Source organism: Amblyraja radiata, chromosome 2 (genome assembly GCF_010909765.2).
Source record: "Amblyraja radiata isolate CabotCenter1 chromosome 2, sAmbRad1.1.pri, whole genome shotgun sequence".
In the NCBI taxonomy this organism is placed as follows: domain Eukaryota; kingdom Metazoa; phylum Chordata; class Chondrichthyes; order Rajiformes; family Rajidae; genus Amblyraja; species Amblyraja radiata.
Window position 1 is genome coordinate 102,247,243 of NC_045957.1, and position 15,168 is coordinate 102,262,410.

The 15,168-nt window shown below is 45.7% G+C and overlaps 1 protein-coding gene across 9 annotated transcripts in view; it reads right to left on the bottom strand.

Moving 5' to 3' along the window:
* akap9 (A-kinase anchoring protein 9) overlaps positions 1-15,168 on the bottom strand; it is a 198,149-nt gene that overhangs the window by 80,034 nt on the left and 102,947 nt on the right. For 8 of the 9 annotated variants that reach the window (XM_033012551.1, XM_033012504.1, XM_033012544.1 and 5 more), the window contains one exon: positions 12,845-13,007. In XM_033012551.1, the coding sequence (XP_032868442.1) occupies positions 12,845-13,007 (163 nt within the window). Of the gene's footprint in view, positions 1-12,841; positions 13,008-15,168 lie in introns of all 9 variants that reach the window. The other variant, XM_033012493.1, reaches the window with a different exon arrangement.

Below are 15,168 nucleotides of genomic sequence, written 5' to 3' on the forward strand. Positions count from 1 at the left end.
TCATTACTTGTGTCATGTAAATGAGATAAACAGGGAAAACATTATGGACACAAAATGCTGGATGAACTCGGCGGGATAGGCAGTATCTCTGGAGAGAAGGAATGGGTGACGTTTCAGGTCAAGACATTATGTTTTATTGAGACATGATTCAGACATTATGTTTTGTTGCTGAAAATAACTTCAAAAAGGTTGCAAAAGCTCATACAAATACAACACTGTAATTCCCAATCAACATCTAGTTTTCTTGTAATTGGAATGCAGAGCATCACAACACAAGTACAAGTTTAAGATGTAAAAATATGGATGAAGATTCATAGTTCCACATTTTTATGTAGATTGCACTGTGAATTACCAATTTGGCAGCTACCTTCAAAATATATCTGTGAAATATTAGAATAGCAAAATACTTTTGAATAACAATGCCTTTGATCGATATTCTGGCTTTTATTTAACCTGTGAAATCAATTAGATTGATTTAGCAACACTCGATAAACTTTCCTTTGGTTTATAAAGCCACGGAGAGTGATAATAACCATATAACCATATAACAATTACAGCCCGGAAACAGGCCATCTCGGCCCTACAAGTCCGTGCCGAACAACTTTTTTCCCTTAGTCCCACCTGCCTGCACTCATACCATAACCCTCCATTCCCTTCTCATCCATATGCCTATCCAATTTATTTATAAATGATACCAACGAACCTGCCTCCACCACTTCCACTGGAAGCTCATTCCACACCGCTACCACTCTCTGAGTAAAGAAGTTCCCCCTCATGTTACCCCTAAACTTCTGTCCCTTAATTCTGAAGTCATGTCCTCTTGTTTGAATCTTCCCTATTCTCAAAGGGAAAAGCTGCTCCACATCAACTCTGTCTATCCCTCTCATCATTTTAAAGACCTCTATCAAGTCCCCCCTTAACCTTCTGCGCTCCGGAGAATAAAGACCTAACTTATTCAACCTTTCTCTGTAACTTAGTTGTTGAAACCCAGGCAACATTCTAGTAAATCTCCTCTGTACTCTCTCTATTTTGTTGACATCCTTCCTATAATTGGGCGACCAAAATTGTACACCATACTCCAGATTTGGTCTCACCAATGCCTTGTACAATTTTAACATTACATCCCAGCTTCTATACTCAATGCTCTGATTTATAAAGGCTAGCATACCAAAAGCTTTCTTTACCACCCTATCTATATGAGATTCCACCTTCAAGGAACTATGCACGGTTATTCCCAGATCCCTCTGTTCAACTGTATTCTTCAATTCCCTACCATTTACCATGTACGTCCTATTTTGATTTGTCCTGCCAAGGTGTAGCACCTCACATTTATCAGCATTAAACTCCGCCATCTTTCAGCCCATTCTTCCAAATTTAATTCTGTACTTAGCAATACATTTTATTTTTTTAGGCAATCTAAGTATTAAAAGAAGAGAAGAATCAATGTCTGGGAGGAGGGGGTTAAAAGCAGAACTCTGCACTTGCTCATTTTATTTATTTCATGCAATGACAGTATTTATTGTCCATCCATTATTATCATGAATGTAACAGGTGAGTTTTTAAAATGACAATATTGTATTTTCATGGTCAGTGGCTGAAGCTAGTTTCTTAAATTCCATGTTTATTTCATGGAGTTTAAATGAAACAGCTGCTGCAAAGTTTCAAACTCTTGTCCTGGCTCATATATGTTAGTCCAGTAAGGTGACCATTATACAGTACAGTTTTGGTCTCCAAAACTATGCGTACAGTTTTGGTCTCCAAATCTGAGGAAACACATTCTTGCCATAGAGGGAGTACAGAGAAGGTTCACCAGACTGATTCCTGGGATGTCAGGACTTTCATATGAAGAAAGACTGGATAGACTCGGCTTGTACTCGCTAGAATTTAGAAGATTGAGGGGGAATCTTATAGAAACTTACAAAATTCTTAAGGGGTTGGACAGGCTAGATGCAGGAAGATTGTTCCCGATGTTGGGGAAGTCCAGGACAAGGGGTCACAGTTTAAGGATAAAGGGGAAATCCTTTAGGACCGAGATGAGAAAAACATTTTTTACACAGAGAGTGGTGAATCTCTGGAACTCTCTGCCACAGAAGGTAGTTGAGGCCAGTTCATTGGCTATATTTAAGAGGGAGTTAGATGTGGCCCTTGTGGCTAAAAGGATCAGAGGGTATGGAGCGAAGGCAGGTACAGGATACTGAGTTGGATGATCAGCCATAATCATATTGAATGGCGGTGCAGGCTCGAAGGGCCGTTTCTATGTTTCTATACTACTGCACTTCTCAATCGGAAAGCTGTGTGGTTGGCAAGATCAGCTGAAAACCGTTGAATAGGGAAACAACTTTTCTGGAGGTGTTTTGCAAGTGGGGTGGGAGGCACGTTAGATCCCTGATCTAAAGACATCCAAATCTCCTTCTTGCTAATGATAACTCTTAAGGGCCTGTCCCACTTACCCAAGTTACTCACAAATTCTCCTGAGGTTTCCCCTTGATTCCAACTCGGAGAATGTCCGTAGCGAGTCCGTAGGAGTTCATAGCGAGTCAGTAGGAGGCCGTAGGAGTCCGTAGATATTTCGTAGCGGCTCGTAATGCCAGCCGTGGGTACTCGGGGCATCAGGTAAGTTGGGACGTTTTTTCAGCATGTTGAAAAATGTCCACAAGTAAAAAAAATAGCCCCGAGTACCTATGGCTGGCTATTACCGTAATTCTCCGAGTTTGAATCAAGGGGAAAACTCGGGAGAATTTGTGAGTGACTCGGGAAAGTGGGACAGGGCCTTTCCTCGTTCCCTCATCCAGAAGCAATTCAGTTGTCAAACCCTTATATTTCAGTTTTAGTGAGCCAGTTACAAGATGAAAAAGCTCTTTCTCTATTATCATCCTCCTCTGACCATCAGCATCCACCCAATTCCATGACAACCCATTTATTTCTACCCAGGATCATTGCATGAAGCTGGTTTTAACCTATTCTGTCAAATAAAATGTCTTGCTACAACAATGCACAATTTTATTGTTTAGGTTCAGAACTGAGGGAGGAGGAAGAATGGTAACAGAAATCAAATATTTTGACTGCTTAAACTAGATTGGTCGAAAATTCATTTTGTTTATTAATAAATTAAACTGGTTCATTATCATGCTTTCACACATTATACAAGTGAAAGTAATATGCCATTTTTTAAATGTTACAATACATTCCCCGTGGCTTCTGTGCAGTAGCACATTATGGCAACAATTTCTGCTTTGACATAAGAACTCAAAGAACAGAAAAGCACAGGAGCAGGCCTTTTGTCTTACAATGTCCTGGCCAAATAAGATGCCAGGTTAAACTAATCTATCCGACCAGCATGTGACTCATATGCCTCCAATCCCTGCATATCAACGTGCCTATCCAACGCCGCTTATATGCCACAACCATATCTGCCTCCACCACTACTCCTGGCAGTGCTTTCCAGGCAGCCACTACTCTGTGTAAAAGAAAACTTGCCCCGCACATCATCTTTGAACTTTGACCCTCTCATCTGAAAGTGATGCCCTCCAGTCTTTGGCACGTTTCTGATTAACTTAAACTTTAGTAAAAGACTATAATATCAGCAATGCATTCCTTTGTTTTAGCTATTAAACCAAATCCAAGCCGGTCCTCCTTGAAACATCCAATGATACTATTTGAAGAGGAGCAACACTTTACTCCCAATGTCCTGTCCAAAATGTTCACCTAACCAACATCAGAAACAGGGTTATTTTGGTGACTGGAAGTGATCGACGGAGTACCACGGGTACCATCGCTGTTTGTCATGTACATTAATAATTTAAATGCGAATGTAGGAGGCAGGATTACCAAATTCATGGACACAAGGCAGCTGGCGGTGTCGTTGATTGCAAGGAAGATAGACTTTGACTACAGAATGATATTATGAGCTGCTAAATTTGGCACTGAAATGGCAGGTGAAAATTAACCCTGAAAAAACCATGGCAATGCATTTTGACAGGACTAAATAGGCTTGGATACAACAAATTATAGGAACAAAAGAAACTGATGAATTGAGGAACCTTTAGTGCATATATCTAAAAGTCAGCGAGAAGAGCCACGCAGCAGGATAAAGTTGTTAAGACGATCGTATACGCTCTTTCACAGCTGAGGCACAGAATGGAAGAGGATGAAGGTTTTGTTACATAAATCATTGGTTAGATCGTAGCAGAAGTACTATGAACTGTTTCGGTAAGTACAAAATAGGAAGGATGTGATTGCACTGGAGAGAATAGGGAGGAGATTCACCAAAATGCTCCTTCGAGTGTATAAGCAGAGACTAGATAGGGTTTGTTTTCCTTGGAGCAGGGAAGGCTGAGAAATGACTGAGTTGTATAAAATGATGAGGGGTGTACTAAGATAGATGGCAAGAAATTTCCACTTCCGGACATGTCAGAGGGCATAGGAATGAGAGGGGATTTGAGAAAGAGATATTTCAACCAGAGGTGGAGGAAATGTGGAGTACACTGCCTGAGGGGATATTGGCACCGGACAGTCACACAAGATTTTAGTTAGGGCAGCACAGTGATGCAGCAGTAGAGTTGCTACCGTACAGCGCCAGAGACCCTGGTTTGATCAGGACTACATTCTCCCTGTGATCAAGTGGGTTTTCTCGGCGTGTTCTGCTTTCCTCCCACACTCTCAAGACGTACTGGTTTGTAGGTTAATTGGCTTCTGTAAATTGTCCTTAGTGTGTAGGATAGAACTAATGCATGGTTGATCGCTGCTCAGCACTGACTCGGTGGGCCGAAGGGCCTGTTTCTACACTGTTTCACTAAACTAAACTAAAAAGTCATATTTCAATGATTCAAAGGTCAGTTTATTGTCACGTGTACCAATTAAGATACAGTGAAACTTGAATTACCATACTGTGGCGGCTCCCAAGGGTCGTGCCACCTTAGTGTCGAACCCCTCGGCACAGGAGTGGTTCAGTCTGGAGGCGGCCCTTAGCCGGAGGCTTTAAAGGGTGGGGTTTGGGTGCCATCTTTCTCTCGTTTGGTCTTCCCTACAACCGGGAGGATCAGAATAAAAAGTGTCTCTCTCTAAACACGACTCCGTGCTTTATTCCAAGACACACGCTACATTGGTGACCCCGACGCTCCATTGGCGTCATGATGGAGAGCAGAGAAAGCCCTACCTCCTCACAGGCCGGCCTGGCCCTGTCTCTGGACGCGGTCTCCGTTAAACTGCCCAAGTTCTGGACCACCCGGCCGCTCATCTGGTTCCAGCAGGCGGAGGCCCAGTTCAACCTGCGGGGCATCACGGTCGATGCCACCCGTTTCTACTACCTGGTGGGAGCCCTCGACCAGGATGCGGCTGAAGAGGTCACGGACTTCCTCGCAGACCCCCCGGACAATGATAAATACCTCGGCCTGAAAGAGCTCCTGCTCCAGATTTACGGACTGAGTAGGATGGAGCGTGCTGGTAGGCTCGTGCATATGGGCGGCCTAGGCGCCCGGCGGCCATCTTCCCTCCTAAAGGAGATGGTGGCTCTACTAGACGGGCACACGCCGTGCCTGATGTTTGAGTATACATACCTGCATCTGCTGCCGGCCTACATTCATCTGCAGCTCACCGACGTCTCGTTTGCCGACCTTCGGGCCCTCGGAAGGCGCGCCGACGCCCTGTGGATGGCGCGCCCTGATGACGTCAGCGCGCTGGGCGTCAGCAGAGACGGGGTCGCGCTGAGGTCGACGCGCCCTGATGACGTCAACGCGCTCGCCGTCAGCAGGTACGCCGATGATGTCACCCCAGCAGCTCCCGAATTCCCCCGGTGGGGCGGGGGAGATGTGGAAGGAGTGACAGCTCCAGCCCGACGGCCCGTACGATCGCCCCCAGCGGCAGTGAGGGGTACTGCACCTGCAGCCCAGCGCCAGCAAGCTGCAGGCACCACCAGCAGGAGCAGGCAAGCTCCAAGTGACTCCAACAGGAGACGTTGGTGCTACTACCATCAACGCTGGGGTGCTGCAGCACAACAATGCCGCCAGCCATGCACATTCCCGGGAAACGCCTGGGCCGGCTGCCAATAGTCCCCGCGGCGGCCGGCCAAATTCATCGCCTTTTTGCCTGGGATCGGCGCTCCGGGACCCGCTTCCTCGTGGATACAGGAGCGGAGCTCAGCGTCCTGCCCCCTTCGCTGGCCGACATTCGTTCCGGTAAGCGGGGGCCCGTCCTCACCGCGGCGAACGGCAGCCCCATCCGCACATATGGACTGCGGATGGTTCCCATCGTGCTCGGCTCCTGCCATTTCTCATGGAGCTTCACCATCGCCGACGTCTCCCAACCATTGCTCGGGGCCGATTTCCTCCGGGCGCATTCCCTCATGGTGGACGTCGGACGTCAGCGTTTGATCAACGCCACTACGATGGAGCCGATCACGTTGCGTGTGGATCAACCGGTGGGACGGCCACTGGCGTCCGTGGACTCCCGATTTGCACGTATCTTGGCTGCGTTCCCGGATATTCTCACTCCGCAGTTTCAATCAGCAACCCCCAGCCACGGAGTGTTGCATTATATCCCGACTACCGGCCCACCACTCCATGCACGAGCACGGCGACTGCCACCAGATAAACTGCGTCTGGCACGGCTGGAATTCCGCACGATGGAGGCCTTGGGGATCGTCCGCCCTTCAAGCAGCCCTTGGGCGTCCCCACTCCACATGGTCCCCAAGTCAAGCGGGGGCTGGCGGCCATGTGGGGATTACCGACGGTTGAATGCGGCAACAACAGCGGATCGATACCCCGTACCCCACATCCAGGACTTCACGGCCCATTTGGCTGGGGCCACGATTTTTTCCAAAGTGGATTTGGTACGGGGTTATAATCAGATCCCAGTTCACCCGGATGACGTGCCGAAGACGGCGATCATCACGCCATTCGGGCTTTTCGAGTTTACTCGGATGCCGTTCGGCCTCAAAAACGCAGCACAGGCCTTTCAGCGCCTCATGGACGGGGTTTGTCGCGGCCTCGATTTCGTGTTCGTGTACCTGGACGACATCCTGGTGGCCAGCCGCTCGCAACAGGAATACTGTGCTCACCTTCGACAGCTCTGTCAGCGGCTCAGCGAGCATGGTTTGGCCATCAACCTGGACAAGTGCCGTTTTGGGGTGAATGAAATTGACTTCCTCGGCCACCGCGTGACTGCGCAAGGCGCGGTTCCCCTGCCTGACAGGGTCGACGCCATCCGCCGGTTTCCCCGCCCACGCACGGTGCGTGGCCTGCAGGAATTTGTCGGCATGGTGGCGTTTTATCCTCGTTTCGTGCCATCCGCGGCCCACATCATGCGGCCCCTGTATCAACTTCTGGCGGGTGGGCAGCACAAGAGCGTTGAGTGGACCCACGAGGCGGAGGCAGCTTTTGACGGCGCGAAGGAGGCCCTTGCTCGGGCCGTACTGCTGGTACACCCGCGGGGAGATGCCCAGACTGCTCTCACAGTGGACGCCTCGGAGTCGGCGGTTGGTGCTGTGCTGGAGCAGCTGACGGGCGGAGGTTGGCGGCCCCTGGCCTTCTTCAGTCGGCACCTCAACCGTGCGCAGACCAAGTACAGCGCGTTCGATCGTGAGCTCCTGGCTCTGTACCTGGCTGTGCGCCATTTTCGTTACTTCCTGGAGGGCCGCCCATTCACCGCCTACACCGACCATAAGCCGCTCACTTTCGCCCTGCAGAAAGTTTCCGATCCCTGGTCCGCACGTCAGCAGCGGCAATTGGCCTATATATCGGAGTACACTACATCTATCTGCTACATCAAGGGGAAAGACAACCGGGTGGCCGATGCATTGTCCCGGCCCGCTATCAACGCCGTGTTCGAGGTGGCGCCCGGAATGGACTATTCTGCTCTGGCGGCGGCACAGCTCACGGACGATGAGGTGCCCGCCTACCGGACTGCCATCTCCGGCCTCCGCCTTGAGGATGTCCCTCTCGGTCCTGGGGGAGAAACAATCCTGTGCGATGTGTCGTCCGGTCAGCCGCGCCCCATCGTCCCTGCCACCTGGCGCCGGAGGGTGTTCGAGGTGATCCACGGACTGGCTCACCCATCAATCCGGGCGACAACGGCACTAGTGGCTGCTCGTTTCATGTGGCACGGTCTGCGCAAGCAGGTTGGCCATTGGGCTCGCACCTGCATTCCGTGCCAGACGGCAAAAATCCAGCGCCATGTCCGTGCGCCGCTCCAGGAGTTTGGTCTACCTCACCGGCGGTTCGACCATCTCCACATAGACATTGTAGGGCCTCTCCCGCCGTCCCGGGGCATCACCCACCTGCTTACAATGGTGGACCGCTTCACGCGGTGGCCGGAGGCCATTCCGTTGACCGATACCTCAACGGCTACGTGTGCTCGTGCGTTGTCCGCGCACTGGATTGCTCGCTTCGGGGTGCCGGCGCACATCTCCTCAGACCGGGGGCCACAGTTCACCTCCGAGCTGTGGTCAGCCATGGCTCACTTGCTGGGGGTGCGGCTACACCACACCACGGCTTACCACCCGCAAGCTAACGGTCTGGTGGAGAGATTCCACCGGCAGCTGAAGGCAGCACTGAAGGCACGACTCTCCGGCCCGGACTGGATGGACGAGTTGCCGTGGGTCATGCTGGGCATCCGGACTGCTCCCAAAGAGGACTTGGGCTCATCATCGGCGGAGCTCGTTTACGGGTCGCCACTCACGGTGCCCGGGGAGTTCGTGCCGTCGGCGCCGGGGCAGCAGGGAACGCCCTCATCCACCCTACAGCGCCTTCGCGAGCAAGTTGGCAGGCTCGCACCCGTACCGACGTCCCGCCATGGGACATTTTGCCCACACGTGCCATCAGCCCTCAGGGACTGCCCGTACGTCTTCCTGCGCCGTGATGCCCACCGGACTCCACTCCAGAGGCCGTACGAGGGTCCGTTCCGAGTGCTGGAACACGGGCAGTCGACTTTTGTCCTGGACATGGGGGGCCGGCCGGAGGCAGTGTCGATCGACCGGTTGAAGCCGGCACACCTGGACATTGACCAGCCGGTGCTGGTTGCCCAACCTCGGCCCCGAGGGCGCCCCCCTTCACGGCTCCCTCCGCCTGTCACTCCACCTGTCCTCCCGCCGGTCCCTCGTCCTGTCCCTCCACCTATGCCTCCGCAAGCCCCACGAGCGGCTAACTTCCGCACACGGGCCGGCCGGGTCGTTCGCCCGCCGGTGCGTTTCGTGCCTCTGGTTCTGGGGGGGGTCCTGTGGCGGCTCCCAAGGGTCGTGCCACCTTAGTGTCGAACCCCTCGGCACAGGAGTGGTTCAGTCCGGAGGCGGCCCTTAGCCGGAGGCTTTAAAGGGTGGGGTTTGGGTGCCATCTTTCTCTCGTTTGGTCTTCCCTACAACCGGGAGGATCAGAATAAAAAGTGTCTCTCTCTAAACACGACTCCGTGCTTTATTCCAAGACACACGCTACAATACAGCCATACTAATAAAAAGCAACGAGACACACAACTACATAAAAGTTAACATAAACATCCACGACAGCGAATTCCCGACATTCTTCACTATGATGGAAGGCAATAAAGTCTAATTTAGAGCAACACTTGAAATATCATTGCTTGGAAAACTATGGGCCAAGAGTGGGAAAATGGGATTAATTAGTATAGATAAACAGTCGACGGTCAGCACAAACCGGGTGCACTGAAAGGCCTATGTCCTCTAGGGCTATCACTAAAATTTTAATTTGGTTATTCATCCTTTCTCTATTTAAGTGAATTTATGAACAATTCAAAAGTGTTCAAATAGAAAACACTTCATGCCATCTGAGGTTCTGAAAGGTGTTACATAAAATACAACGTTTTCATTTATATTTAAATTAAATGCCTGGTGTAACAACAATATTTAATCTTGCATGGTTAACTCGATTCAATATGACTAAAATAGCAAGTTACAGCACCACCATTTGATTTTGTTTTCAATGAGTAAGAAGTTAGAACATTTCTTATGGGTGGTTCACTATTTAGGCGGTTACTTATAAATTACTTTCAAATTCCAGTGGTGAGTAGGGTGAGTAAATTGAGATCCGATAACATTCATTGATGGTAAACAAATTATATAAATGAGGATAAGAGGAGTGAAGGTCAGGCCTGTGAAAAATTAATGTGGAATATCTGTGGCTCCAGTAATGCAGCCTAAAACATTCTGCAATCATATAACCATATAACAATTACAGCACGGAAACAGGCCATCTCGGCCCTACAAGTCCATGCCGAACAACTTTTTTCCCTTAGTCCCACCCGCCTGCACTCATACCATAACCCTCCATTCCCTTCTCATCCATATGCCTATCCAATTTATTTTTAAATGATACCAACGAACCTGCCGCCACCACTTCCACTGGAAGCTCATTCCACACCGCTACCACTCTCTGAGTAAAGAAGTTCCCCCTCATGTTACCCCTAAACTTCTGTCCCTTAATTCTGAAGTCATGTCCTCTTGTTTGAATCTTCCCTATTCTCAAAGGGAAAAGCTTGATCACATCAACTCTGTCTATCCCTCTCATCATTTTAAAGACCTCTATCAAGTCCCCCCTTAACCTTCTGCGCTCCAGAGAATAAAGACCTAACTTATTCAACCTATCTCTGTAACTTAGTTGTTGAAACCCAGGCAACATTCTAGTAAATCTCCTCTGTACTCTCTCTATTTTGTTGACATCCTTCCTATAATTGGGCGACCAAAATTGTACACCATACTCCAGATTTGGTCTCACCAATGCCTTGTACAATTTTAACATTACATCCCAGCTTCTATACTCAATGCTCTGATTTATAAAGGCTAGCATACCAAAAGCTTTCTTTACCACCCTATCTATATGAGATTCCACCTTCAAGGAACTATGCACGGTTATTCCCAGATCCCTCTGTTCAACTGTATTCTTCAATTCCCTACCATTTACCATGTACGTCCTATTTTGATTTGACCTGCCAAGGTCAAGATAAGGCAGAAATCTTTAATTTCTGCCTTAAAATAACAATAATTTTATTGAATAACAGTTCTCGAAATATACAATCTGATCCCAACAATCTGGACTTTTCTTGGTAGGATTTTGCCAGCAGTTTCCTTATGATACAGCTAGTATTTATATTCCCCTGTAAAATCTGAGTTGTTAGCCCAACTCATTTGGGGAAATCAATTCATTCAGAGGGCGAAATCAAATCAATTCATTCAGAGGGCGAAATCAAATCAATTCAGAAGGCGGTGGAGACAGGCTCTCGGGATGCTTTCAAGAGAGAGCTAGATAGGGCTCTTAAAGATAGCGGACGGAGTCAGGGGATTATGGGGAGGAGGCAGGAACGGGGTACTGATTGGGGATGATCAGCCATGATCACATTGAATGGCGGTGCTGGCTCGAAGGGCCAAATGGCCTACTCCTGCGCCTATTGTCTATAATTCAAATTCTGCACCAAATGAGACATTCCAAGAACCAGAAATTAATTTCAATTGGGGATTTTATAACTATGAGGAAAAAAAGTATAAAGCTACATTTATTTTTCTATTTGTCTCTTATTATTTATTATTTAAGTGCTTTCGGTGCTTAATATGTACTTTCATTTAGCATACAATTAAAAAAACATAATTATTTCATTTTAAAATTCCATTCAGGATAATTCAAAATTTTTGATTTGCAGCAAAGTATGGCCTTGACATCACTGTTTACCGTGAGGCGTCATAGGTAGATAGGGTGGTAAATGCAGCTTTTCGTACATTGGCTTTCAGTCAGAGTATTGAGTATAGAAGTTGGAACATTATGTTAAGGTTGTACAAGACGTTGGTGAGGCTGCATTTCGAGTACTGTGTTGAGATTTGGTCACTGTTATATGAAGGAAGTCATTAAGCTGGAAAGAGCACAGAGAAGATTTACGAGGATGTTGCCAGCACTTGAAGGCCTGAGCAATAGGGAAAGGTTTGGCAGACTAGAGCTTTATTCCAAAGAAAGCAGGGTGATCTTATAGAAATGTATAAAAGCATGAAGGGAATAGATAGAGCGAATGCACCGTCTTTTACCCAGAGTTGGGGTATTAAGTGCTAGAGGACATAGATTTAAAGTGAGAGGAGCAAGATTTAATAGGAACATGAGGGGCAACCTTTTCACTCAAATGATGGTGGGAAAATGGAGCAAGCTGCCAGAGGAGATGGTTGAGGCATGTACTATAACAGAATTTAAAAGACACTTAGGTATATGGATAAGAAAGGCTTAGGTCTATATGGGCCAAATGCAGACAAATGGGACTCGCTCAGATGGGGCATCTTGGTGCCGGCATTGATAGAGCCTGTTTCCATATTGTATGACTCTCTGACTTTTGTCCTTGGGATTTGATTTTGCCTATCCTCGTTTCTAAGGCACAGAAGGAGCTGGTACTATGTGTTGGCTTATCACTGGGCTCCAACAAATTCAGCTAACAAAACTACCTTGCTCAATCTGGACAAGAAACATGCGCAATATGAAAATAATTAAATCCTGACAATCTGGTTCCCTTGGGATTTTAGCATTGCTAGACAAATAAATGTTGCAAATTAATGAACGTCACTCCAGTTAATATCCCAACACTTTTTTAATTCACCTTTTTGGATGTTGTAAAAAGGTTCCAGTAAATCTGGCGAGTTGAAGGGAGTGTCGGGGCCAGGGTCCTACTGAGTGTAAAGGGAATGCAAGAAACAGCATCTCGTGCCAGATGCTAAACCAGTGGAATTTCTGAGGAAATCAGATTGTGTATTATTGGAGTAGTAATGCAGTTCAGTGTCCAGTGTAGCAGTGGGTCCCACTTACACAATCTACAAATATGAATCTCACATATGGTTTGTATATCAATAAATCAGATGAAAGTTTTAACGTACTTTCTGCTTTATGAAGCTCCAATGCTAGCTGCTCCCTAGCCTTCAATTCTTCATTAACTCTTTCCTGGAGTTCTTCATGGCGTTTACGTAATTCGGCTATCAGCTCTTTCTGACGGACAGAATCTCGTACCAGCTTTGTTCGAGTGATCCTGGCATGGGCAAGCTACAAGCAAACCACAAACAACATTTGTTTTTCTTACTGCATCAACCCTTAAACTATTCACATATATAATAAAAAATCTTTTAAAATAATTGAAATCTTTCATTCACTCAGAAATTAAGTGCATTTACTAAGTGCAACGTTTAGGCTTTATGTATACATATCTGAAACATGTTAGCATGCTACAGTATCATTCACCAAAGGAAACATTGTAAGCTCTCACCTCTGTCCAATTTAGTGAATTGGAATACCATTACTTATATGTTATTCATTAAAAAAATGAAGGAATCATTATTGTATTAAATCATCCATTCACTGTATTAAATATTCTATTTTCTAATATATGTATATACAGTGGATACCTCTTTCATAACCTTCATTTGATGTCAGCAAATGGTTTATTATGCTTATTAGAACAGAAATTCCACAAGTGATTTGACACTATATGACACATTCAGAAATACAAAATGTGGAATTATTTAAATCTTAATATCTTACAATTCAGAAATTTGAGTCTCCACATCATTGTGGCAATGGTGGGGCAGGTTTTCTGAATGTTGTCAAACTGTGACCATAAATGCACCCTACTTTCTACAATTATGCATATTTAGATGAATCAGGAGAACACCCATTTTATTTGTGGAATAACTGGTTGGAGGGAAAAGATGATGAGATACTGACTTCAAAGTCTTGCCAACCACTAAATAAATATGTTGAAGACCTGAGAAAATGAACAAAGTGGCTCATTTCCAAAATCAACTAGTTTCCCAATGACAACTGATTCCTTCCACAATAGGATCAGCTCGAAGTTGGCCAGGTAATTGTTTAAGACTGCTTTTTATTAAAATCTGCAGACAACATCCATTAAATGGTAAAAATCCCCAAGGGTAAAACTGACGCAGAGACTGATTAAACAGGCTCTATTTCAATTCATGTTCCAAACTGTCAAAATGATCATGAAATACACGTGCATATTTTTTTTTTAATAAATCAAAAGCAAGTTTAGGGATATGCATGGAGCCAAAACAAAAACGTGGCAACTTTATCCTTCCCATCATTTTGTTTTTGATCCTTATACCTAAAGTTTGCATTTTTATTTCAAACGAATATACAGATTAGGAGGCCACTTGGACCCACTGTGTCTGTTAAATGGCCTAAAACGGTAATTCTGCCTTTCTTTCCACAGATGCCACTTGTTCTTATTGTGTTTCCAGCATTTTTTGTTTTAAAAGATATCCAGTATCTGCAAATCTTTTTTTAGATTTTCAACAAAAAAGAATGTATCTTCAAATGCTCTTTACTTTGTGGTATTTTGATTTAACAAAATGGTCCAAATTAAACACTGATAAGAATGGGGAAAACTACTTTATAGAGTTACACGAGAATCCTTGGAGTCACATTCAAATCAAGATGAAAGGGAAGATAAAACAATGCTATGTATATGATTTTTAACTGAGCATTGATGGCATGTTAAAAGACTAGGATTAATATATCAGATCCATTGCACAAAAATGTTCCGTATATTTAGACTGGAATTTATTCAGATTTAACAATATTCATGAAACCACTTGAGATGTGTTTTCAAAACTTAGTCTTTTAAAAGGGTCAAGAATTCATCAAGATTTCATCTACGTATATAAATTTGACAATGAATATGCTTATTGGGATGATTCAAGGCATATCTCTTAACCCTAAGATTTTACGCACCATCCAAATTATGAGGATGTAAACCTTTAAATAAAATAGCATTTATACTTCCCAATCTCTCACATGGAAAAAGTATAATTTGAACTCTAGCGATCTTCAAGTCTTTGCATTTTTCATTTAAAATACTAATACAATTATCACTGGAATATTTTGATCCAATTTAAAGTTAACATTTAGCACTTATACTAGTTTGCTCCGGGTCCTGTTTAACTTCTATTTTTACTCTCATGTGAAGGTAAATGCACACTATTTTATTTAGTTAAATTCCATTTAGCAGCGTATAATAGTTTGGTTTTTTTAATTAGTAATGCGTTCCTCCAACAAAAAAGAACCACCAAACAAATTTAAACCATCAAGTGGGACAATTGGACTGCTTTCAAAACAAGCTGGCACAGGTATGAAATATCAAGCAGATGGTGCTGTGCTATATAATTTTATGCATCATGAAATCCATCTA